We start from the raw sequence: 23,600 nt of genomic DNA, 5'->3' as shown, positions 1-23,600 counted from the left end.
GGTTGGGGGGCGGATGGGGAGGAGAGAAAAGGAAGGGCTAATTCAACCTTTTGACTCCTACCTCATGGGTCTGATCTCTTCCTTTCTTCAACCTGATGTGGGCTAATCGGTTAAGCTTTTTCAAAGTCATGAAATGCACACAGCTCTGGATCCTCCGTTCTTCGATTTCAATTGCCTGTGGGCAAAGAAAATAGTAAAGCCCACTGACAACAGGGGCTGGGTCAGCTTCCTTCAGTCTGCTGCCACTGACCCATCCTCATCTGGAGCCAAAACAGGCACCAGAAGGAGCTCAGAACCATGAGAAAAGTCATGAGGAAAATAGAGGGATGACTGAATAAGGAAAATGCTTAAGAATCCTGGGCAAAAAAAAACACAATTTCTCCTTGGACTAGAGTAACAGGAATTGAAGATGGAGTAAGGGCAGTCAATGCACAATCTGTCTCTACAGATCCTACACAGAGATCCCAGCAATAGTAACATCTTGCCATAAAATTTGACCTCTATAAATAACATTACAGGGTAATTTAAATGGAAAATAACAGAATTATAGCCATAAAGTTTGGCTACAACAGATTGAATGCAATAATCGTAACAAAACTTGCCAGCATAAGCAAATACGTGAGATTCCTGGAAAAAAAAAAAGGATTTTAAAAACCTTATCGAGTTATTAGTCACATTAATTTCTCTGCCTCTAAAATCTCATTTATTCATTTAATATTAATGATAATTTCATTTTTGGTCTCTACAATTTACTGGTACATATCAATCTTTGTATCAAGGAAATTTATAAGTACCACCATTTCTCAACACCTAGCGAAATGCCTGGCACTTAATAAACATTAATTGGATGAATGATCAAATTAGGGAAAAAAATTAATTATCCTGTACTTTCATTACTGCAATTAGTGACTGAGTGGTGATGAGAAGTTCCAATAAATTAATAGGTTTTGGGAGCCCTGAGTCTCCAACCACCTGATCCTGGCTAGGAGAGAAGACCAAGATCTGGAAGGGCTCTGGTACATACAAGAAGAGCCTCATCTAAGCAGACTCACCAGGTTCATGGCCACCTGGTCCCACTCCTTACCACATCCTTGCCACCCCTGCTCTTCAGGTCTTGGATCTCAGCCATCAGCCTCTGTAGCTCCTGGCAGGTGTACTTGTATAACTCATAGTCTCTGCCAGGGTCCCGCAGATCCACCTCGGCCTCCTCACTGTAGTATTTACCTTCCTGCAGAGGCAAGGATAAAGGCTCTGTGTGCACGTGATAAAAGTCTTCTGTTGGGATCAGAGACAGTTGGCTGACATCTCGTTAGATTAAAACAGTAAAAATGAAGCCCCAGTCAGGTCTCTAAAAGATCTGGTCCTTAAATCAAATATTTTTCTTCTCTTCAAAATAGAAACCTCTTTTCCTCTTTCTGATTGCAGAGTAATGCATGCCTGGTGTCAAAGATTCAGAATACACAGAGGAGTATCAAAAAGAAAATGGAAAAATTGCCTATAATTTCACCTCTCAGCCCGAAACACCACCACTGTGAAGACTGTGGATAAATAAACATTTTATTGATAAACAAAATGAGCTCATATCATCTATGTTGTTAAGTGCAACTTCCCATCTGTATTAGTTCATTTTCGAGCTGCTGACAAAGACACACCTGAAACTGGGAATAAAAAGAGGTTTAATTGGACTTACAGTTCCACATGGCTAGGGAGGCCTCAGAATCATGGCGGGAGGTGAAAGGCATTTTTTTTTTTTTTTGGAGACAAGAGTCTCACTCTGTCCCCCAAGCTGGAGTGCAGTGGCACGATCTCAGCTCACTGCAACCTCCAGAAAGGCACTTCTTATATGGCAGCCGCAAGAGAAACATGAGGAGGGTACAGTCTCCCGCCTGACTGCTTTCACAGGCTGGTATTGAGTGTCTGCGGCCTTTCCAGGTACACGGTGCAAACCATTGGTGGATCTACCATTCTGGGGTGTAGAGGACAATGGCTCTCTTTTCACAGCTCCACTAGGCAGTGCCTCAGTAGGGGCTCTGTGTGGGGGCTCCAATCCCACATTTCCCTTCTGCACTGCCCTCCATAAGGGCAAAAGTTTGCTGCAGGAGTGAACTTTTCCATATATCCAGGCATTTCTATACATCTTCTGAAATCTAGGCAGCATCCAGGTACATTTCCATACATCTTCTGAAATCTAGGCAGAGGTTCCCAAATCTCAGTTCTTGACTTCTGTGCACCCACAGGTTCAACACCACATGGAAGCTGCCAAGGCTTGGGGCTTCCAACCTCTGAAGCCACAGCCCAAGCTCTACATTGGCCATTTTCAGCCGTGCCACTCAGTGACTGGGACACAGGGCATCAAGTCCCTAAGCTGCACACAGCACAGGGACCCTGAGTCCAGCCCAATCACTTTTTCCTCCTGGGTCTCCAAGCCTATGATGGGAGGGGCAGCTGTGAAGGTCTCTAACATGGGCTGGAGACATTTTCCCCATGGTCTTGGGGATTAATATTAGGCTCCCTGCTACTGATACAAATTTCTGCAGCCAACCTGAACTTCTCAAAAAAAAAAAAAAAAGGTTTTTCTTTTTTCTTTTTGAGGTGGGGGCTCACTCTTGTTGCCCAGGCTGGAGTGCAGTGGTGTGATCTCAGCTCACTGCAACTTCCACTCCCAGGTTCAAGCAATTCTCCTGCCTCAGGTTCCTGGGTAGCTGGGAATTACAGGCACCTGACACTAGGCCCGGCTAATTTCATTATTTTTAATAGAGATGGGGTTTCACCATGTTGGCCAGGCTGGTCTTGAACTCCTGACTTTAGGTGATCTAGTAGCCTCAGCCTCCCAAGTTTTGGGATTACAGGCATGAACCACCATGGCCAGCTGGGATTTTCTTTTCTAATGCATCATCAGGCTGCAAATTTTCCACTTTTATGCTCTGTTTTCCTTCTAAAATGAAATGCTTTTTTTTTTTTTCTCCTGAGACGGAGTCTCACTCAGTCCCTCAGAATGGAGTTCAGTGGCACAGTCTCAGCTCACTGCAACCTCCAACTCTGGGTTCAAGCGATTCTCCCTGCCTCAGCCTCCCAAGTAGCTGGGATTACAGGTGTCTGCCACTACGCCCAGCTAATTTTTTGTAATTTTAGTAAAGACAGGGTGCCATGTTGGCCAGGTCTCGAAATCCTGACCTCAGGCAATCTGTCCACTTCGGCCTCCCAAAGTGCTGGGATTACAGGCACGAGCCACCACACCCGGCCAAAAAAAAAAAATTTTTTTTTTTAAATAGCTAAGTCATAAATGAAGTTGACAGATTCACGGATAGAGAAACAGAGAAAAGTAAGAAAAGAACCTGCCAACTACATGAGCTGTCAGGCCACAAGAGGTTGTGTGGTCATGTGGTTCTGGTATTGTCTCAGCAGCACACTCAGGGATTCAACATATCTGAAGTTCCAGTGCCATGCTGCAGATGGACTGCCTTCTTCTGACCATCAGGAAAGCTGGAGACACATATCATACTGGAATACATTTTCTGTGCAGGTACTAACCATGTCTAATACAGGCTTGTCAGTTTTGGAGATGCTGCAGTTAAACCAGATGCAGACACTCAGGTTTTGTGGAGAAATGGGAACCCCAGTCACCTGATCAAGTAGAAGCCACCAAAAAGTTGCCCCTGGTAGATGTAACCCCGAGCTGCTGCAAACCCACAGCCAAGTGCTTGGCCATGAGATGTAATTTCTCAGCAGCAAGGCAGCCCTGACTGATCTCACCTGCTCAGTGTCAGATCGATTCCGCTTTCCTTCAGCTGGGGCTCCATCACTTCTGATCACTTTGGGCTTCCGTTTTTTGCTTGATTCTGATGACATGGTTGTTCCTTGATGTCAAGAGGAAACAGTAGAGACCTGTTAGGAGAAGAAAGCTTTTGAGATTCTTCTGGAGTCATAACACTGAAGTAGAACTAGCAGTTCTGGCCCTTACAGATTTTGTAACTCAAGAAATGTCATTTAACCCCTCAAAGCCTCAATTTAACCCTCTGTAATACAAAACAGGGACTCATCCCTCACCCTGTCCAAAATAAACTCTACCTCCTTATTTTAAAAAGGCATCACCACCCACCCCACTGATCTCAGAATCACCATCTTCAACCTCTCCCTTCCCTGCCTCTACCCATATCCTGCTCCATACTCACCAAAAGAGACCAGCATTCAAGTGTTCACCCAGCTATCCGGCACCATGTGTCTCTCCATCTCAACACCCTAGGCCAGGCCCTCCACATTCCTCTCCAGGACTACTCTAACAGTGTTGCCCAACAATACTGTCTAAATTCTCTTTCTTAAAAAAGACTGGCAGGGCACAGTGGTTCACGCCTGTAATTCCAGCACTTTGGAAGGCCAAGGCGGATGGATCACCTGAGGTCAGGGGTTTGAGACCAGCCTGGCCAACATCGTGAAACCCCATCTCTACTACAAATACAAAAATTAGCCGGGCGTGGTGGCGTATGTCTATAGTCCCAGCTACTAGGGGGGCTGAGGCAGGGGAATGCCTTGAACCCGGGAGGCGGAGGTAACAGTGAGCCAAGATCACACCACTGCTCTCCAGCCTGGGCGACAGGGCAAGACTCCATCTCAAGGAAAAAAAGAAAAAAAAAGACCAACCTAATTAATGCCTTTCCTGTTTCAAAACCTTTGCTGGCTCTTCATAATGTGCTGAATGATATCCACATTCCCTGACCTGTCATAAAGACCCTTGATGGTTTGTCCCCAACCCACCTCCCCAACTGCATTTCTTGCATTCCTATTCCTACTGACCTTCCCACTGTCCCCAACCTCTGCTCCTAGCTGCAACCGCACCCTGCATTCCCAGTTCCCCAAACACTCCACGTCCTTTCCCCTGCTGGCAAAGATCTTCCTTTTCCTCCCCATTTCCTTCAAGACTAAGCAATGTTCATCTGCTCTAGGAAGTCTGTCAGGTCTCCCCAAAGCACTCTTTTGGCTACTTTGGGTATACTATCAGGGAATTTATCTCTACGAATCATTTACCTGTCTTCCCACCTAGATTGTGAGCTCTACCCTCTTCCCCATGAGCCTGGCAGAGTGCTCCATAAATTAGTATCGAAAATCCTTGATCTGGCATTTAAAACCACTCCTAATATTACTGTGCTCACTGTGTGCCGGGCCTTGATCTAAGAACTTTAAGGGTATGTTCTCATTTGCTTCTTACAACAAACTTTTCAGATAAGAACTACCACCACTTTACAGATGACAAAACTGAGGCTTGCAGGGGGAATTACTTGTCCAAGATCACATGGTTAGTATGCTAAAATCTGGGTCTAGCTAATCAATGCCATATTGGTGCTCTTAACTACACTGTTATGCCTCCTAGTCCTGCCAGCATCTCATCTAGTAATGCCATCGACTCCCAGGTTGATCCTAGAATTTAAAGAATAGAACCTACGTTTCATGGGCCACAAAGTATCCTCCCTTGTTGCCTAACCACAGCCTCCTGAGGTGGGCAGCACTGTCCCCTTTACCCTAATCCATCTTGCTCTGTCACCCAAGCCGGAGTGCAGTGGCACAATCATCACTCACTGCAGCTTTGACCTCACTGACTTGAGGGAGCCAAAAGTCTGTCATGGTAAAAGTCAGAGAGCCCCGAGGCTGGACATGGTAGCTCATGCCTATAATCCCAGTGCTTTGGGAGGCTGAGGTGGGCGAATCACCTAAGGTCAGGAGTTCAAGACCAGCCTGGCCAACATGATGAAACCCCGTCTCTACAAAAATTACAAAAATTAGCCAGGCATGATGGTGGGCGCCTGTAATCCCCGCTATTCAGGAGGCTGAGAGGGGAGAATCGTTTGAATCTGGGAGGCGGAGGCTGAGTGAGCCAAGATCGTGCTGTTACACTCCAGACTGGGCGACAGAGCAAGACTCATCTCAAAAAAAAAAAAAAAAAAAGTCAGAGAACCCTGAACTAGAATCTCCATTCTACTCTTTTATGGCTATGAGTCCCGAGACAAGTTACTTCCCTTTTCTCTGGGTCTGATTCCTCACAAATCAAATGAGAATAACCGTCCCTACCACAGGGGTTGTTGTGGGCTTTAACACAGGAGGCATTCCATTGGGGAAGGTGATGAAGATGACCTGGGATTGTGGCTTCAGATGATACATAGGTGATCTTAAATAATGCTGAACACCTAAGGAGAAAGTTAGTCCCTTTTCGATTCTTTTTTGAAACTTCTGCTTGCTTCAAGGAGAATATCTCAGTTCCCTAATTTGACTTTAACATCTATGAACAGGCCGGGCGCGGTGGCTCACACCTGTAATCCCCAGCACTTAGGGAGGCCAAAGCAGTTGGATAACCTGAGGTCAGGAGTTTGAGACCAGCCTGACCAATAAGGAGAAACCCCGTCTCTACTAAAAATACAAAATTAGCTGGGTGTGGTAGCAGGTGCCTGCAATCCCAGCTACTTGGGAGGCTGAAGCAGGAAATCCCTTGAGTCCAGGATGCAGAGGTTGCAGCGAGCTGAGATCACACCACTGCACTCCAGCCTGGCAACAAGAGCAAAACTACGTCTGAAAAAACAAAACAAAACAAAACAGGCTGGGCATGGTGGCTCACACCTGTAATCCCAGCACTTTAGGAGGCTGAGGCAGGAGGATCATCATGAGGTCAGGAGTTCAAAACCAGCCTGGTCAAAAGATGGTGAAACCCTATCTGGATTAAAAATACAAAAATTAGCCGGGCATGGTGGTGGGTGCCTGCAATCCCAGCTACTTGGGGGGCTGAGGCAGAGAATAGATTGAACCTGGGAATCGCTTGAACCTGGGAGGCAGAGGTTGCAGTGAGCCACTGCAACTCGAGCCACTGCACTGGAGCCCGGGCAACAGAGCTAGACTCTGTCTCAAAAAAAGGAGGTTGCAATAAGCCCAGATCACAACACTTCACTCCAGACGGGCTGACAAAGTGAGATTCACTCTCAACAACAACAAAAAGTGACTGGGGCCCAGCACATAACTCACACCTGTAATCCCAACACTTTGGGAAACCAAGGCAAGCAGAGGCAGAGGTAAGAGAATCACTTGAGCCCGGGAGTTCAAGATCAGACTGGACAACAGAGTGAGACCCTATCTTTACAAAAAGCTTAAAAATCAGCCCAGTGTGGTGGCGCACACCTGTGGTCCCAAGCTACTCTGGAGGTTGTGGTGGGAGGACGGCTTGAGCCCACAAGTTCCAGGTTGCAGCGAGCTATGATGGCGCCACTGCACTCAATCTTGGCAACAGAGACCCCGTTTCAAAAAACCATTTGGGGCCGGGCGCGGTGGTTCACTCCTGTAATCCCAGCACTTTGGGACGCCGAAGCAGGCGGATCACCTGCGGTCGGGAGTTCAAGACCAGCCTGACCAACACGGTGAAGCCCTGTCTCTACCAAAAATACAAAATTAGCCGGGCGTGGTGGCACATGCCTGCAGTCCCAGCTACTCGGGAGGCTGAAGCAGGAGAATCGCTTGAACCCGGGAGGCAGAGGTTGCGGTGAGCCGAAATCGGGCCATTGCACTCCAGCCTGGGCAACAAGAAACTCCTTCTCAAAAATAAATAAATAAATAAATAGGACTGGATTAAAATTTTTTAGTAAAAGGTAGTACAGGTGTTAAGTTACACAAAGACTGGACCTGAAAGGCTTAAGTGTGGGAAATTCTGACTTTCAAAAGACAGCAGAGTGCTTGGCACACAGAAGAGCACAATATGTATGACTTGTTACCATCACCACCACCACTACCCCCATCGGGCTACATTATCACCATCAAAAAAAAAAGAGGCTCGAACTTGAGGCCTGAAGATGCTGCAGCGAACATTTTTCGGATGAGGTAACCGCGCAGCGCCCAGCGGCCGGGGACCGAGTAGTGAGGGAGAAGAAGCTGGCTCAGACCTCAACCCAGGGGCTCCCTTCAAGCGATCAGCACCTCAGCCCCGGAGCGCCCGGCCCCGCCCCACCTCCCAGCCCCGCTGCCTGAGTCCGCTACTCACCTCACGGCTCCACGAACCTGGGACTGGGAACAAGCCGCTTCCGGAGGCGGAGCAAAGGCGGCCCGCGCACCATAGAGAAGCGGAAGTAAGGAAGGGGCGGCCGACCGGAAGCGAGGCGTGGAGGCCGGAAGTGGAACATGGAGGCCCACGAGTGGGTTGGGGGCATCGTGAGGCTTGCGGCTGGGTGACAGGCCAGCTAGTAGGGGAGGGGTCCCATCAGGCCAACAACCCCACACTGACTTCTAAAATTGGGAAACTTAGGCTGTAAAGACAAAGACACTTGCCTCGTTCACTGTCCCCAGGGCCTAAGGCCGTGCCCAGCAACTAGTGGGCGCTCCACCAAGTAGTTGAATGAATGTTATGTCCAACATAACACGAAAGAACCTGGTAGCGGGTGGGAAGATTTGGGCCCTGGAGGATTTGTCTCCATAACCTCGATTCTTCCTTGCTTCTTAATTACTATTTTGACCACCATATGCCACATTAGTGAAGGCAATAAGTCGGGAAGGGCATTAACTTCATTTTACACTTGGTTTTTTGAAGAGTACGTCACTAGTTTCTCCCATTTTATCCCCGACTTACCCAGGACAGACAGTCACAACTCTAATGCAGTATTTGAAAGCTTCAAGTATTTTTTACCCCTGGTATGAACTCTATAATAGAGTCCAAGATTTTTTCGTGTAAATCCTACTTACCTGGAGCTACTACCGTGTGGCCCAAATCCCTGGTTGTACAGGGCCAGTTCTGTCTCCTTCCCTGGAGCAAGGAGGAAAATACTGTTTTTTTTTTTTTTTTTTTTGAGAGAGAGTTTAGCTTTCTTGCCCAGGCTAAGTGCAGTGGAGTGATCTTGGCTTACTGCAACCTTGGACTCCAGGGTTTAAATGATTATCCTGCCTCAGACTCCCAAGTAGCTGGGATTACAGGTGTGCACCACCATGCCCACCTGTATTTTTAGTAGAGACGGGGTTTCACCATGTTGCCCAGGCCTGATCTCAAGTAATTTGCCTGCCCGGGGCTCCCAAAGTGCTGGGATTACAGGCCTGAGCCACCATGCCCAGCCACTACTGATTCTTGAGAATAGCTCAAGAACATAATACCCTCCAGGAGGGTAGATCTGCCATGTGGGGCTAAGCCCACCAGCTCTACTGTGCCCTGCCTTAGGCACCTGCTAAAGTTCCTTGCAGATGAAGAAAGGACACTGTGGTTTATAGTAAATATTTAATTGGTTCCATCAGCAACTCCAGCACAAGTTTTCCTGGATGGGAAGCAGAATCAAGCTACCCAAGGGTTCATGATGAGGTATGGGGGTCACTGAGGAGACCCCCAGAGTCACTGACCCCCCTCCACACACCAGGTGGCCCTGCAGAATGAAGGTTGGGCTGACAGAATGTGAAGTAGGGAAGAGGTAAGATAGGGCGAGGAAACAGGCCCTGGCCTGTACATTTGCCTGCAGGAAGAAGGGAGGGCAGGAGAGACTTTCTGCATAGAAGTGGAACTACACTTTTAAGTTCTCAACCCCAATATGTAGAGGAAAACAGCCAAGCCACTCTCCATCTAGTATCAGGAACTTCTCTTCAAGTGGTCTTCTGTCATCTCGGTTCTATCTTCCCAATTCTCTGTTCCAGATTCCAAATTCTGTAGTTGAAGCCCAAGTTCTGAATTCTAAGTTCTACCTTCTGAGTTCCTGTTATGTGTCTGTCTCCTGCCCCTAAATCCTTCCTGGCTCCCATCCCTTTCTCCAGCCTCTCTGGGTGGAATGTCTGGACCTCCTTCTGACTGTGCTGATGAGGTGTTTTTTGTTGTTGTTGGGTTTTTTTTTTTTTGGCAGTTCCAGGCTTTTCACCAGCAGGAGGGATTTGGCTCAGACTGTCCAGCAAGCGGGTGACCCAGTGGAGACCAGGGAATTCCTGAGGGCCTGGCCTGGCCTCCTCTCTTCCCACCCCACCTGTAGCCACTGGACATGCTACCTTTTGTGCAAGCTAAATGGAAGATTTCCATGGGTGATAATTGGGGACTAGTAGCCTTGAGATGACGAATCTTAGGAGAATATATAAGACCTAAAAGATCGCTATCCTTCATTCAGGGAAATTAGAAACTACTTCTAACGGGGAAGGAGGCAGGCAGGGAAGGTGGAAAGTGCCTGGGCAGAGCTGTAAATCCTCAGAACTTGTCATCCTTCAGTTCCCCCTTGTCTGAGCTGAGCACTGCCCCTCAGAGTCCTCCCAGAGCCAAGACAAAACCAACACAGCAGAACCAGGAGTGCCACTGTCTGTTAGGATTGCCCTGAGGGAGAAGGGGAAGGAGGTGGAGGTGTAGGCAGCATCACTGGAGAGGTGAAATCTTCAAGGGGATCATGATCCGAGACTCCATGTGTCGCACCAGGGGGACTGCAGAGAGAGAAAGGCAGAGGTCACACAGGAGCCTCAAGCAAGCCAACAACCTCCCCTGGCCCCACCCACACATGTTGGCCTTTGAGTGGGGAGGAGGAGGACCCAAATACTGTGAAAGGAATGTCCCATTGCCCTCCTAAAAGGGCCCATGAGGCCGGGCACGGTGGCTCACGCCTGTAATCCCAGCACTTTGGGAGGCCGAGGTGGGTGGATCACGAGGTCAAGAGATCGAGACCATCTTGGTCAACATGGTGAAACCCCGTCTCTACTAAAAATACAAAAATTCAGCTGGGCATGGTGGCGTGTGCCTGTAATCCCAGCTACTCAGGAGGCTGAGGCAGGAGAATTGCCTGAACACAGGAGGCGGAGGTTGTGGTGAGCCGAGATCGCGCCATTGCACTCCAGCCTGGGTAACAAGAGCGAAAGCTCTGTCTCAAAAAAAAAAAAAAAAGGGCCCATGAAGACTACCAGATCCCTCAAATTATAGGATAAGATAGGGCTTCAGTGGTGATAAGAATAACATTTTCTTAAATTTTAATAGTTATATGTTTATTTTCCTTGTGTTTGAAAATAATAATTAGCAGAGTGAAAAGTGATTTCATAGATATTATTGCCGAGGACAAAGCTAGGTTCAAAACAAAGTAGGGAGATTTAAAGAAAAATAGCAGTTGGGCGAGGTGGCTCACACCTGTAATCCCAGCACTTTAGGAGACCGAGGAGGGAGGATCACCTGAAGTCAGGAGTTCGAGACCAGCCTGACTAACATGGAGAAACCATGTTCTCTACTAAAAATACAAAATTAGCTGGGCATGGTGGCATCACCTGTAATCCCAGCTACTTGGGAGGCTGAGGCAGAAGTATCACTTTAACCCAGGAGGCAGAAGTTGCGGTGAGCCGAGATTGAGCCATTGCACTCCAGCCTGGACAACAAGAGCAAAACTCTGTCTCAAAAAACAAAGAGGCCAGGTGCAGTGGCACACCCCTGTAATCTCAGCACTGTGGGAGGCTGAGGCGGACAGATCACCTGAGGTCAGGAGTTTGAGACCAGCCTGGCCAAAGTGGTGAAACCCCGTCTCTAAAAAAAAGAAAAGAAAACAGAGCAAGAAAATAATTATAATGTTAGTATACTGCTAGGACAAAAGCTGTGAGCAGGGTCCTCAAGAGGCTGAGGCTTGAGAAACACTGATTTAATCCAACTGCCTCATTTTCCAGATGGGGAGGCTGCAGCCTAGAAAGGGTCAGCGCAAGGTCATCCAGGAGGTTAGACTCTTTCCTCTTGCTCAGAGCTTTTCAAACTTTGATGTGCACACAAATCACTTGGCAGTTCTGTTAATGTGCAGATTCTGATTCTGTAGGTTGCAGGAAGCTTGAGATTTATCATTCTTTTTTTTTTTTTTTTGAGAACAAGTTTCACTCTTGTTGCCCAGGCTGGAGTGCAATGGCATGATCTCAGCTCATTGCAAGCTCTGCCTCCCAGGTTCAAGCGATTCTACTGCCTCAGCCTCCCAAGTAGCTGGGATTACAGGGATGCACCACCACACCAGCTAATTTTGTATTTTTAGTAGAGATGGGGTTTCTCCATGTTGGTTGGCTGGTCTTGAACCCCTGACCTCAGATAATATGTCCGTCTCACCCTTCCAAAGTGCTGAGATTACAGGGGTGGGCCCCTGAGCCTGATGGAGATTTGTCATGTTTAACAAGCTCCCAGGGGATGCTAATACTGTCTGTTGGGACCACACGTGATTTTGTTTTGTATTTTATTTATTTTTTTTGAGACAAGGTCTCACTCTGTCTCCCAGGCTGGAGTGCAGTGGCAAGATCTTGGCTCACTGCAAACTCCACCTCCTGGGTTCAGTGATTCTTGTGTCTCAGCCTCCCGAGTAGCTGGGATTACAGGTTCACGTTACCACGCCTGGTTAATTTTTGTATTTTTAGTAGAGACAGGGTTTCACCATATTGCCCAGACTCGTCTCAAACTCCTGGGCTCAACTGATCCATGCATCTTGACCTCATATAGTGCGGGGATTACAGGTGTAAGCCACTGTGCTTGGCCTGTTTTTTATTTTTATTTTTATTTTTTTTGAGACAGGTCTCACTGTTGCCCAGGCTGGAGTACAATGGCACAATCATGGCTCACTGTTGCCTCAAACTCCTGGGCTCAAGCAGTCTTCCCACCTCAGCCTTCCAAGTAGCTGGGACTACAGGTGGACACCACCACACCCCACTAATTTTTTTTTCTGAGATGGAGTCTCAGTCTGTTGCTCAGGCTGGAGTGCGGTGGTGTGATCTTGGCTCGTTGCAACCTCCGCCTCCTTGGTTCAAGTGATTCTTCTGCCTCAGTCTCCTGAGTAGCAGGGACTACAGGCACCCACCATCACGCCCAGCTAATTTTTTGTATTTTAGTAGAGACAGGGTTTCACCATGTTGGCCAGGTTGGTCTTGATCTCCTGGCCTTGTGATCCTCTGACTCTAGGTGGTTTCAGGGTTCCTAGCAAAGTGGCAAACACCTTGAGCAAAAAACTTGTTCAAAGCTGGGCACAGTGGCTCATGCCTATAATCCCAGCACTTTGGAAGGCCGAGGGGGGAGGACTGCTTGAGCCCAGGAGTTCGAGACCAGCCTGGGCAACATAGCAAGATTGCATCTCTACAAAAACAAAAACCTTGTTCATAAACATTTTCTCCCCAGAACTTAAAGTATTAAAATAAAATAAAATAATGTCCTGCATGGTTCCTTTGTGACAGACCCTGGAGAAAGCACTTTTTATAAATGAGTCTGTGAGCCGAGTGCAGTGGCTCACGCCTATAATCCCAGCACTTTGGGGGGCCAAGGCCAGCAGATCACCTGAAGTCAGGAATTTGAGACCAGCCTAGCCAATATGGTGAAACCCTGTCTCTGCTAAAAATACTAAAATTAGCCAGGCATGGTGGCATATACCTGTAATCCCAGATACTAGGGAGGCTGAGGCAGAAGAATTGCTTGAACCTGGGAGGCAGGGGTTGCAGTGAGCCAAGATCGTGCCACCGTACTCCAGCCTGGGTGACAGAACAAGACTCTGTCTCAAAAATAAACAAAATAGGGCTGGATGTGGTGGCGCACACCTGTAATCCCAGCACTTTGGGAGGTTGAGGCAGGCAGATCACAAAGTCAAGGGACTGAGACCATCCTGGCCAATGTGGTGAAACCTCATCACTACTAAAAATACAGAAATTAGCTGGGTGTGGTGGCGCACGCCTGTAGTCCCTGATACTCGGGAGGCTGAGGCAGGAGAATTGCTTGAATGCAGGAGGCAGAGGTTGCAGTGAGCCGAGATTGCGCCACTGTACTCCAGCCTGATGACAGAGCGATAGTCTGTTTCAAATAACATTTAAAAATAAATATAAATAAATAAAATATGAAATCATAAAACAAAATAGTTTGTAGAATCTTCCCTTACAGCCCTCTGAGGGAGGCACTTTCACCATCACCATCTTACAGATGAGGGAACAGCCTTGGCGAGGTGAAGAACCGTGCCCAAGGTGACAATGGACGCTCACTAATCCACATCTAGGCAGAGGCATGACCCTGGGTATGTTATCAGCCCCTAGAGTACTCACCTAGGCCTGCTGGTATCCTATGGAGTGTGCCACTAGGATAGAAACCCACTAACTCATTGTCTTATGTGAGTTCCCCATCACTGGAGGTAATCAAGAAAGGCTGGATCTCGGCCGGGCATGGTGGCTCACGCCTGTAATCCTAGCACTTTGGGAGGCCGAGGTGGGTGGATCACCTGAGGTCAGGAGTTCAAGACCAGCCTGGCCATCATGGTGAAACCCCATCTAAAAAAAAAAAAAAAAGAAAGGCTGGATCTCTTTGCAGAGGGGATTCCATCCTCAGACAGGGCTCTCAGCAGAAGACCTCCAAAAGCTTCACTTACCTGTATAGTAGACATTTTCATCCCAGCCTCTCTTCCTCCAGGCAGCGTTTCGAGTCTCCTCCCGAGACTGCAGGTCTTTATAGGCTGTGAGAAAGGCACAGGCTCATTCTTCAGGCACAGAGGATTGGATCCCTTACCCAGCATAGGGCCCTCTTCGCACTGTCCCCCAAACCCTGCCCTGCGGTCTCCTCTTCCCTAGATGCCTCCCTCGGACTGCTAGCAAACACTGTTTTAACAATCCATCCAATCAGTACCTATGTTAATGTCACCTACATTTATATTTCTACTCGCAAGCACTCCAGACTCCTGTATCCATCTACTGCCTACTTGACATCTCTACTTTGGTGTGTCAGCATTTTAAATGTAACACTTCCGGCTGGGCATGGAGGCTCATGCCCATAATCCCAGCATTTTGGGAGGTTGAGGCAGGTGGACTGCTTGAGGCTAGGAGTTTGAGGCCAGTCTGGCCAACATGGTGAAACTCTGTCTCTACTAAAAATACAAAAATTATTTGGGCATGGTAGTGCACACCTGTAATCCCAGTTACTCAGGAGCATGACGCACAAGAATCACTTGAACCTGGGAGGTGGTGGTTGCAGTGAGCCAAGACTGCACCACTATACTCCAGCCTACATGACAGAGTGAGACTCCATCTCAAAAAAGAAAAAAAAAGTAACACTTCCAAGGGCCAAGATTAGGCTCCTGACCCCAATGACTTGCTCCTTCCCTAAACCTCCCAGACTCAGTAAACAACACACAGCGGCTGAAGCATAAGCCCGGGAGCTCTTCTGAAATGCCCTTCTCCTTCTCTTGCCCCACACAGACAATTCATCCACATATCCCATTGATTCCACCTCTAGACTAACAAGTCTGTGGACTTCTCAGCATCCCACTGCCTATGCCCTCTTGCCTGGAGTAGTGTAACAGGCTCCCGAAGCCCTGCTTTCTCTCTTGCTCCCCTACCAAGCACTCTTAACAAAGCAGAGAACAGTCAGAGAAATCATACTAGAGCAAAAATCAGGTCATGTCACTGTTGTTTGAAATCAATAGTCTCTCGTTGCATTTATAATAAATCCCAACTCATTCCCTGTCTCCTGTTCCATCTCCCCACATTCTGCCTTACTCCATACCAGCCTCCTTGCCACACCTCAAAACCCCGAAGGCCTTGCCCCACCACAGGGCCTTTTAATGTGCTGCTCCATCTGCTTGCAATGCTTTCACCCAGCAATTCACAGCTGGCTCCTTCTCATCCTTTGGCTCTCAGCTTACATTTTACTCCCTCAGAGAGGCCTTCTTTGTCTACCTAGACAAATGTAGATCCCCTGTGTTTTTTGCCATCATCTCTCCCTGCTTACTTTTTTTTTTTTTTTTTTTGAGACAGACTTTCACTCTTGTTACCCAGGCTGGAGTGCAATGGCGCGATCTCAGCTCACCGCAACCTCCGCCTCCCGGGTTCAGGCAATTCTCCTGCCCCAGCCTCCTGAGTCGCTGGGATTACAGGCACGCGCCACCATGCCCAGCTAATTTTTTGTATTTTTAGTAGAGACGGGGTTTCACCATGTTGACCAGGATGGTCTTGATCTCTTGACCTCGTGATCCACCCGCCTCGGCCTCCCACAGTGCTGGGATTACAGGCTTGAGCCACCGCGCCCGGCCTTACTTTTTTTTTTGAGACAGTTTCACTCTGTCACCCAGGGTGGAGTGCAGTGGTGTGATCTCGGCTCACTGCAGCCTCCACCTTCTGGGTTCAAGCAATTCTCCTGCCTCAGCCTCCTGAGTAGCTGGGACTACAGACGTGCATCACCACATCCAGCTAATTTTTGTACTTTTAGTAGAGACGGGGTTTCACCATGTTGGCCAGGCTGGTCTCGAACTCCTGACCTCAGGTGATCCACCCACCTCAGCTTCCCAAAGTGCTAGGATTACAGGCATGAGCCACCACACCTGGCCTCCCTATTTTCTCCAAATATGATTAGTAATAATCTGAAATTGATCTTTTTGTGACATTACATCTAAGATAGTGTCTCATGCTACAACATTAAGTTCTATAAGGACACTAATGCATCCCCATTGGCTACAGAGAGTGACAACAGAGAAAGAGAACTCACAAAAGGCTCCTGGAAGGTCTTCAACCTACCCCAGAGATGGTGCACCACATAGAGCTCTCCAATCTGTGAGAAGAAGCCACCCACTGCCTCCTGGTTCTCTTGCCGGTACTTGATGGCCCGAGCCCTGGAGAAGGCAGAATAAAATAAGGCAGAAGCCAGGGCTGGTACAGGGTACCGAGGCTGATTCCTTGGCCACACCTCACAGGAGGGGCCTCGGTAGAATCCACGGTTCTCCGGGATGCTACAGGAAAGGGCTGATGGCTTGGTGTTCTACCAATGGAGGGCTCACAATCTTCTAGGAGATCCTCACCTCCTAGTTGGAGCCTTCTCCCAAATCCTTGTGGGGCATTGGGTACTGAGTTCCCTGTGATATGGCCCCGAAAAAGGTGGCCCACCAGGGGCCTTGGTGGGGCAGGTAAGCAGGTTATCCCCCAACCCCAATCCTGGTGCTGCCACTTACCAGTTGTTCCCCCACTCGATCATGGTTCCTGGCTGAAAGAGAACCAAAGGGATGATGGGAATGAGCCCCCACCTTGTATTCATAACATCACAGCCAAGCAAGGAAGGGAAACTGCCCTGTCTCCCCACCTCCCCAGCTCCAGTGGCTGTGTGGCCTCACTTGCAGGCCCTGATGCACACCTGGTATATGCATGTTTGCACACATGTGTACACAACTCTGCTGAGCCCACAGGAAAGGAGAGGCCAGAAGCCCTAGTCTAGGTGTTGCGGCAGCTGCAAAGCAGCACTGCAGCAGGGAAGTTGGGGGGTATTAAGCGGTCCGTCGGAGGGAAGCACCTTGAGCTTATATGTCCTCAGCTCATAGATGTTGGGACCCACTCTGGGCTGTGGCTCATTCCAGAAGCTGAACTCGAGGAGCAACTGGTTTCTCCTGGACAGCAGCATCTGGCTCCGCTCCCTTCGGAACTCCAGGTACTCCTGCGGGCATGGTGGTAAAGGCACAGCTACCAGGAAGTGCCCTCCATCCTGACGGTGTGCCTCATGGGGTGGCAGAGGAGTCCCCAGCACAGGGCTGGGCTGCATCTAACATCCAGAGAGGTGTGCTGAGAGAACACTAACATACCTTATTGTTTTTAAGCTTGTTCATGCAGTCCATGAGGGCTGGGTAGCCCCCTGAAAATCGCCACAGGTGCACTGTTGGGGGTGAGAGGTATAGGTCAGCGGGCTGCTGGGACCCCCCCGCAGATTACCTCCCCAGGGTTGGCTGAGTGTATATGTGGTAGGGGAGGCAGGCGACCTGGTTCCATGTAGCAGTAAGACTCTCTGAGTTTCCTCTGCCTTGGTGGAGGACCATGCTGTGGAGGGGATGACTCCAGACACAGGTCTAGGAGAACTGGAGTTGAGCTCTAGCTCAGTCCAGTGGCTTTAGACTGCTCTAAGCCTCAGTGTTCTCATCTTGAAAATGGGAATAATGCTCCTACCTACCCCACCTTCCTTAAATAGCAACAACAGGATCAGATGTGTCCTGTGCCCTGGGAACATGCATAAGGAAGACCACCAGGCCTCAAAGGGGCAGCTGGACAAAAGGACAGGGGAGATCTGATGGGCTGATATGGAACATTCCATTCCAAGATAGTGCATTGAAAAAAGGAACCAAGGAACAGAAGAGTATATGTGATATGCTTCCTCATGTGTTGAGGGGGCAAGGACACATCCAGAGATGCTGATTTATGCATCACCTCTTAATGACGACTTTAAGAGATTGACAGTAGATGCCCCTGGGACATATAATGGAGGCCTGTGGGGCCTCATGCAGGAGGGAAGCTTACTTTGCCTGGAAAACTCTTTGTACTGTTAGAATTTCTAAAAATCATATTATCGGCTAGGCCTGGAAGCATTTTGGGAGGCCGAGGCAGGCAGATCACTTGAGGTTAGGAGTTTGAGACCAGCCTGGCCAACATGGCGAAATCCCATCTATGCTAAAAATACAAAAATCAGCCAGGCATGGTGGCACACACCTGAAATCCCAGCTACTCAGGAGACTGAGGCAGGAGAATCGCTTGAACCTGGCAGGTGGAGGTTGCAGTGAGTCAAGATTGTGCCACTGCACTCCAGCCTGGGCAGCAGAGTGAAACTCCATCTCAAATTAATTAATTAATTAATAATTAAATTAAATTAAATTAAATTTTTAAAAAATCAACTTTGGGAGACCAAGGCGGGTGGTCGATCACCTGAGGTCAGAAGTTCAAAACCAGCCTGATCAACATGGCTAAACCCCAACTCTACTAAAAATACAAAATTAGCCGGGCATGGTGGCATATACCAGTAATCCCAGCTCGTCAGGAGGCTGAGGCAGGAGTATTGCTTGAACCTGGGAGGTGGAGATTGCAGTGAGGTGAGATTGCACCATTGCACTCTAGTCTTGGCAACAAGACCTAACTCAGTTTCAAAAAATATTAAAAGGCTGGGCGCGGTGGCTCACACCTGTAATCCAGCACTTTGGGTGGCTGAGGTGGGCGGATTACCTGAGGTCTGGAGTTTGAGGCCAGCCTGACCAATATGGCAAAACCCTGTCTCTACTAAAAATACAAAAATTAGCCAGATGTGGTGGCACGTGTCTGTAATCCCAGCTACTCAGAAGGCTGAGGCAAGAGAATCACTTGAACCTAGGATGCAGAGCTTGTGGTAAACTGAGATAGCACCACTGCGCTCCAGCCTGGGGGACAGAGCAACACTCCATCTCAAACAAACGAACAAAAAACCTCAAGATCAGCCAGGCACAGTGGCTCAGGTCTGCAATCCCAACACTGGGAGGCCGAAGCAGGAGGAACAATTGAGTCCAGGAGTTTGAGACCAGCCTGGGCAACATACCAAGACCTCATCTCTACAAAGCAAAACAAAACAAAACAACTGGCTCAGGCATTGTGGTGAATGCCTGTGGTCCCAGCTACTTGAGAAGCGGAGGTAAGAGGATCTCCTGAGCCCAGGAGTTCAAGATTGCAGTGAGCTATGATCATACCACTGCACTCCAAACTGGATAACAGAGCAAGACCCTGTCCCAAATAGAAAAATTAAAAAAAAATAAGCCAGGAGTGGTGGCTCATGGCTATAACCCCAGCACTTTGGGAGGCTAAGGTGGGCAGATTACCTGAGGTCAGGAGTTCGAGACCAGCCTGACCAACATGGTGAAACCCCATCTCTCCTAAAAATACAAAATTAGCCGGGCATGGTGGCACACGCCTGTAATCCCAGCTACCTGGTAGGCTGACACAGGAGAAGCACTTGAACCCAGGAGACAGAGGTTGCAGTGAGCTGAGATCATACCACTATACGCCAGCCTGGGTAACGGAGTGAGACCCTGTTTCACAAGGAAAAAAAAAAAAGGCCGGGTGCAGTGGCTCATGCCTGTAATCTCAGCACTTTGGGAGGCTGAGGCAGGCAGATCACCTGAGGTCAGGAGTTCAAGACCAGCTTTTCCAACACAGTGAAACCCCGTATCTATTAAAAAATATAAAAATTAGCTGGGTATGGTGGTGAGAACCTGTAATCCCAGCTACTTGTGAGGCTGAGGCAGGAAGATCACTTGAACCCAGGAGGCAGAGGTTGCAGTGGGCCGAGACTGCACCACTGCACTCCAGCCTGGGCAACAAGAGCAAAACTGTCTCAAAAATAATAAAAGACGGGTGATCCAGGTAAAGCAGGCAGGGAAGAAATCATGCTTAAGGCAGAAGAAAGAGCATGTAGTCTGGAACTAGAGTGAAACTGTCGATCTGAGCAATTGAGTCCTGGGTGGCACAGCCCTGAGCAATGAGGCTGGAGGCGGGGCTGGGAACGACTCAAAGGCTTCATGGGTCTCCCTGAGGGCACAGTGGAGCCAGGACAGGTGTTTGAGAAGGGGAATGAGGCAATGAGATTTTAGGAAGAGCCCCACCAAGCCCCTTCACAAGTGCTGTTGTGAAGAGGGAGTGGAGGATGGCCTGGTGTGAAAGGTGCTGAAGGCCTGGGCTGGCACTGGTTAGGTGACCACCTTACCTGCCTGGTCCTGCTCCCCATACCACGTGTTCCAGTTGCCCACAAGTGAGCAGGGGTAGTCCTCATCCAGGTGCAGCTTGGGCAACACAGCCTCCCTGTGGGAGGGGCACAGAGAAAGGGCAGGATTCACATAACCACCAGGACCTCTGAGATAAGGGTTCAAACTCAGTTCAAACTGCAGACCCTGAGGCTGGGCCTCAGACTCTCCATCTCTAAAATGCAGAAGCTAGAAAAGAGGTCTTCAAGACTTCCGACTCTGAAATGTACATCCTGGCTAGGCACAGTGGCTCACATCTGTAATCCCAACACTGGGAGGCTGAGGCAGGAGGATTGCTGGAGCCCAATAGTTTGAGACCAGTGTGGGCAGCAAAGTGTGACCCCCATCTCTCTTTCTTTGTCGTTGTTTTTGAGATGGAGTTTTGCTCTTGTCACCCAGGCTGCAGTGCAATGACACAATCTCAGCTCACTGCAACCTCTGCCTCTTGGAGGCTGCATCTCTTTAAAAAAAGAAAAAGGAGGCCGGGTGTGGTGGCTCATGCCTGTAATCCCAGCACTTTGGGAGGCCAAGACAGGTGGATCACAAGGTCATGAGTTTGAGACCAGCCTGGCCAAAATGTTGAAACCCCGTCTCTACTAAAAATACAAAAATTAGCTGGGCATGGTGGCACGCACCTGTAATCCCAGCTACTCAGGAGGCTGAGGCAGGAGAATCGCTTGAACCTGGGAGGCGGAGGTTGCAGTGAGCCATTGCACTACAGCCTGGGTGACAGAGTGAGACTCTGTCTCAAAAAAAAAAAAAAATTAAAAAAAAGAAAAAGGAGCAGGGTGCCGTGGCACACACCTGTAATCCCAGCACTTTGGGAGCCTGAGGCGAGTGGATCACCTGAGGTCAGGAGTTTGCGACCAACCTGACTAACATGGTAAAACCTTGTCTCTACGAAATAGAAAAAAATTAGCCAGGTGTGATGGCACACGCCTGTAATCCAAGCTACTTGGGAGGCTGAGACAGGAGAATCATTTGTACCTGGAAGGCAGAGATTGCAATGAGCCAAGATCGCCCCATTGCACTCTAGCCTGGGCAACAAGAGCGAAACTCCATCTCAAAAAAAAAAAAAAAAAAAAAGGAAGAAATAAAAGAAATCTACATCTCCTGGGTTTCTGCAAAAAGAACGGAGTGGAGGATGTTCTGCAGATTTGCTGAAGAGTGTGTTCCCTGCCCAAGCAGAGGCTGGGATGGGTGGATGCAGGATGCTCACGTGAGGCTGTTGTAGGCGTCCAGGTATTCCGGCTTTACATTGTGAACTGCAACAGAGGACAGAGAGCAAGAAGTGAGGCAGGGTGTGTACACAAGGAAGAACTTGGGGTGAGGGAGCCCATCAAGGCCAGGGGTCCCAGGACAGCTGAGGATGTTCCAGACCCTTCCATCTCCATACTGGAGCCTCACAGGCCCCCAGAGCCCCTGAAAGGGCAGAGGTTGGTCAGCTCAGCAGCCACTCACACTGGATCTTGTAGAGGTTGCTGGTTTCCTTCTTGGACAGCAGGGTGGAGTGGGCATCCTTCCGGGGATCCACCTTGTGAACAAAGAGGGAGCGGAACCAGCTGCCTTCATTGTCCTTGGAATAGAAACTGCAGGACAGAGGAGTTGAGGGGGACATGTGGAGGTGGGGGGAGCCCCAGCAAATTCCATCTGCTTGGATGTCCTGCTCCCCTAGACCAGTGACCCACATTTCTGGGAACAGGTCCACAAAGTCCTGTGGCAGCTCCAAAGTGTGAAATGCTACTGGAGCCAGCTCCCTTCCACAGAGATTCCAGCTGCCCAGTTGGCTTCTCGGAGTTGTGCAGAGCCTCAGGAGGGCAGGAGAGGCAGCCCTACCCCCCACTTCTCTCTATAGCCTCCCTGCCTCCACTTCATCCCCCTTCCAAGAGGTCCTCTACTTGGGTAACACAACTGCAGCCTCTTGCCAAGTGGATCAACCCCAAATTCAGCTTGCATCATGCCCAAAGCCCTTGACAACTCAACCTAACTTGTCAGCTTCCCCTCCGGCCCCCTTACCTGTACACCTCACTCTTCAGGTGTGCTCTTCCCTGAACACACCGGGCGGTTACTCTGTGCTTTCTTTGCAAGTTCTGTCCCCTCTAACAAGAAGACGACTGCTCTCACCATCCTCCCCAGCACTCACAGTGCACTTGGCCCATGTCTCCACCCTGATCCGGAAAGTGGAAAGCCAAATACAAATAAGCTTTGTCCTTGAGGAGCTCATAGACCACTAGAAGAAATGGGCCTTGGGAGACAATTATAGCAGAGGTCTCTGGAAGAGCCCAGGTGAGCCAGCCTTAACTCTGCTTCGGGCAACCTGGGCAGACTCTCCTCTCTACGGAGGAGGAGGTGAGCTGGCCAGTCCCCAGAGCTGGTTTGGCAGATAGTGGCAGATAGAGGGGGTAAAAGCCATTGCAAAGCAAGATGCATTCACTGATGCAACCAACACCTGTTCTGCATATCTCAATTCATTCACTATGAGAATGAATGAATGAATGAATAATCAATGAAATCGATTATGTGCTTTGCCCATGAGCACCATGATTAAGGGCAGTGGGGGGTGTGCTGCCAGCGTTAACTGGACCGGAACTGCACCCCCATCCTAAACACATACCCAAGGTCTAAGAGTCCCAGCAGGGGGCAGGGGGTGCTTATTTTGAGGCCACCAATCTTCTTGCTCCATAGCCTTGGTGCAGCTTACAGCCAGGACTGAAAAGCAAGTCTCCCGATAGAGACAATTCCTAGCCAGGGAGCCTGGCAAGAGGGGTCCCTGAGTGGCAGCAAGCCCTATCTCTTTTTTCTGTTTTTTGCCTAGCCGGCCCTATCCCTTTTTAAGACTTTTTTTGTGGCTAGAACAAATGTCTTAGGCTGGGCATGGTGGTTCACCCCTGTAATCTCAGCACTTTGGGAGGCTGAGGAGGGTGGATCACCTGAGGTGAGGAGTTCGACACCAGCCTGGTCAACATTGCGAAACCTTGTCTCTACTAAAGATACAAAAATTAGCCAGACGTGGTAGTGGGCACCTGTAATCCCAGCTACTCTAGAGGCTGAAGCAGGATAATTGCTTGAACCCGGGAGGTGGAGGTTGCAGTAAGCCTATATCATGCCACTGCACTCCAGCCTGGGCGACAGAGGGAGAATCCGTCTCAAAAA

General features: G+C 49.0%; 2 protein-coding genes across 7 annotated transcripts in view; both read right to left on the bottom strand.

Moving 5' to 3' along the window:
* The window catches only part of THOC5 (THO complex 5), a 42,796-nt gene extending 34,708 nt beyond the window's left edge, over positions 1-8,088 (bottom strand). For 2 of the 6 annotated variants that reach the window (XM_017499665.2, XM_017499666.2), the window contains exons 1-5: positions 8,009-8,088; positions 6,061-6,176; positions 3,754-3,858; positions 1,085-1,228; positions 62-175 (exon numbers count right to left, since the gene is read on the bottom strand). In XM_017499665.2, the coding sequence (XP_017355154.1) occupies positions 62-175; positions 1,085-1,228; positions 3,754-3,858; positions 6,061-6,150 (453 nt within the window). In that variant the 5' untranslated portion in view covers positions 6,151-6,176; positions 8,009-8,088. Of the gene's footprint in view, positions 1-61; positions 176-1,084; positions 1,229-3,753; positions 3,886-6,060; positions 6,177-8,008 lie in introns of those variants that run through there. The other 4 variants (XM_017499667.2, XM_017499669.2, XM_017499668.2 and 1 more) reach the window with 3 other exon arrangements.
* A 1,124-nt stretch (positions 8,089-9,212) lies between these two features.
* NIPSNAP1 (nipsnap homolog 1) overlaps positions 9,213-23,600 on the bottom strand; it is a 22,431-nt gene continuing 8,043 nt past the window's right edge. Inside the window, exons 2-10 of the mRNA XM_017499664.1 lie at positions 21,909-22,036; positions 21,667-21,712; positions 20,411-20,505; positions 17,502-17,572; positions 17,216-17,356; positions 16,881-16,912; positions 16,450-16,544; positions 14,313-14,396; positions 9,213-10,395 (exon numbers count right to left, since the gene is read on the bottom strand). Coding sequence (XP_017355153.1) covers positions 10,331-10,395; positions 14,313-14,396; positions 16,450-16,544; positions 16,881-16,912; positions 17,216-17,356; positions 17,502-17,572; positions 20,411-20,505; positions 21,667-21,712; positions 21,909-22,036 — 757 coding nt within the window. The 3' untranslated portion in view covers positions 9,213-10,330. The remainder of the gene's footprint in view (positions 10,396-14,312; positions 14,397-16,449; positions 16,545-16,880; positions 16,913-17,215; positions 17,357-17,501; positions 17,573-20,410; positions 20,506-21,666; positions 21,713-21,908; positions 22,037-23,600) is intronic.

This window comes from Cebus imitator, unplaced genomic scaffold (assembly GCF_001604975.1).
Source record: "Cebus imitator isolate Cc_AM_T3 unplaced genomic scaffold, Cebus_imitator-1.0 Scaffold258, whole genome shotgun sequence".
In the NCBI taxonomy this organism is placed as follows: Eukaryota; Metazoa; Chordata; class Mammalia; order Primates; family Cebidae; genus Cebus; species Cebus imitator.
Note: the sequence above shows the minus strand (reverse complement) of the source record. Positions and strands in the feature narration are given on the sequence as shown.